This window comes from Rhincodon typus, unplaced genomic scaffold (genome assembly GCF_021869965.1).
Source record: "Rhincodon typus isolate 14 unplaced genomic scaffold, sRhiTyp1.1 hic_rhity00008184, whole genome shotgun sequence".
NCBI lineage: Eukaryota > Metazoa > Chordata > Chondrichthyes > Orectolobiformes > Rhincodontidae > Rhincodon > Rhincodon typus.
Window position 1 is genome coordinate 204 of NW_025973822.1, and position 1,200 is coordinate 1,403.

The 1,200-nt window shown below is 61.8% G+C and overlaps 1 protein-coding gene across 3 annotated transcripts in view; it reads left to right on the forward strand.

The window, feature by feature from the left end:
- The window catches only part of cebpa (CCAAT enhancer binding protein alpha), a 1,382-nt gene extending 188 nt beyond the window's left edge, over positions 1–1,194 (forward strand). The window contains exon 2 of one of the 3 annotated variants that reach the window (XM_048594328.1): positions 12–1,194. In XM_048594328.1, the coding sequence (XP_048450285.1) occupies positions 221–949 (729 nt within the window). In that variant the 5' untranslated portion in view covers positions 12–220 and the 3' untranslated portion in view covers positions 950–1,194. The other 2 variants (XM_048594326.1, XM_048594327.1) reach the window with 2 other exon arrangements.
- Positions 1,195–1,200: the final 6 nt, after the last annotated feature.

Below are 1,200 nucleotides of genomic sequence, written 5' to 3' on the forward strand. Positions count from 1 at the left end.
GAGTGTCAGAGACACTGACACAGACACAGACACACAGACAGAGACAGAGTGTCAGAGACACAGACACAGACACACAGACAGAGACAGTGAGTGTCAGGGGGACATAGGGACACTTATCAGTGAGAGACAGCAGACTCCGGGCGGTGGGTACACGGTGAGCCCCGGTACCCGGAGAAGCCGGTATCCCGGAGCTCATTCCCGGCTGTTTTTCCGCCGAACCATGGAGCAGGGGAATTTCTACGAGGCGGAGCCGCGGGTGCCCGTCCCGGGACCTCTGGCTTACCGGGGCCCGGAGCTCGGGGAGATGGCGGAACATGAGAACTCCATCGATATCAGCGCGTACATCGACCCCGCCGCCTTCAACGACGAGTTCCTGGCCGATCTCTTCAGTCAGCACGGCGGCGGCGCTAAGGGGGCCAGGCCATTCGGCAGTGGGAGAGTAGGGCCGCCCTTCAGCCCGTTACACGGTTACCTGGACGGTAAGGCGGAGGGGGCGTGTGGCCTGAGGCCGGTGGTAGTGAAGCAGGAGCCCCGGGAGCAGGAGGAACCTCTCCGGCCGAGGGCAGGACTGGGGTTCGCCCTCCAGCAGCAAGTCGCTCAGTGCGGTCAGACCTCGGTACAGCTAGCCCCAGGCCAGCCTACCCCCCCGGCCACTCCCCAGGGCAGCCCCGGGAGGCAGGGCCTGGCCAAAGGGAAGAAGCCGGTGGATAAGTCCAGCCTGGAGTACCGCCTGAGGAGGGAGAGGAACAATATCGCGGTGAGGAAGAGCCGGGACAAGGCGAAGCTCCGTAACGTGGAGACCCAGCACCGGGTCATCGAACTCAGCAGCGACAACGAAAGGCTCCGCAAGAGGGTCGAGTACCTGAGCCGGGAGCTGGAGACCCTCCGGGGCCTCTTCAGGCAACTACCCGAGGATTCGCTGGTCAAAGCCATGGGGAGCTGTGCCTGAGGGACATACTCTCTCTCCCTCCCTCACTGTGAGGGGGCTGGGACACCGAGAGAAATTCTCCAAACCGAGAGACTCTGACAGATTCCGAGACATTGAGACTGTGAGAAACAGCTGAAACTCTCAGACTGCGGCACCCAGGGGGACATTGAGAGACTCAGACACACACACACACAGAGAGAGAGAGAGAAACTGAGGGACTCTGCGCTGTTCAGAGACACTGAGAGACAGCGGCGGCTGGAATCCTGGAGAAA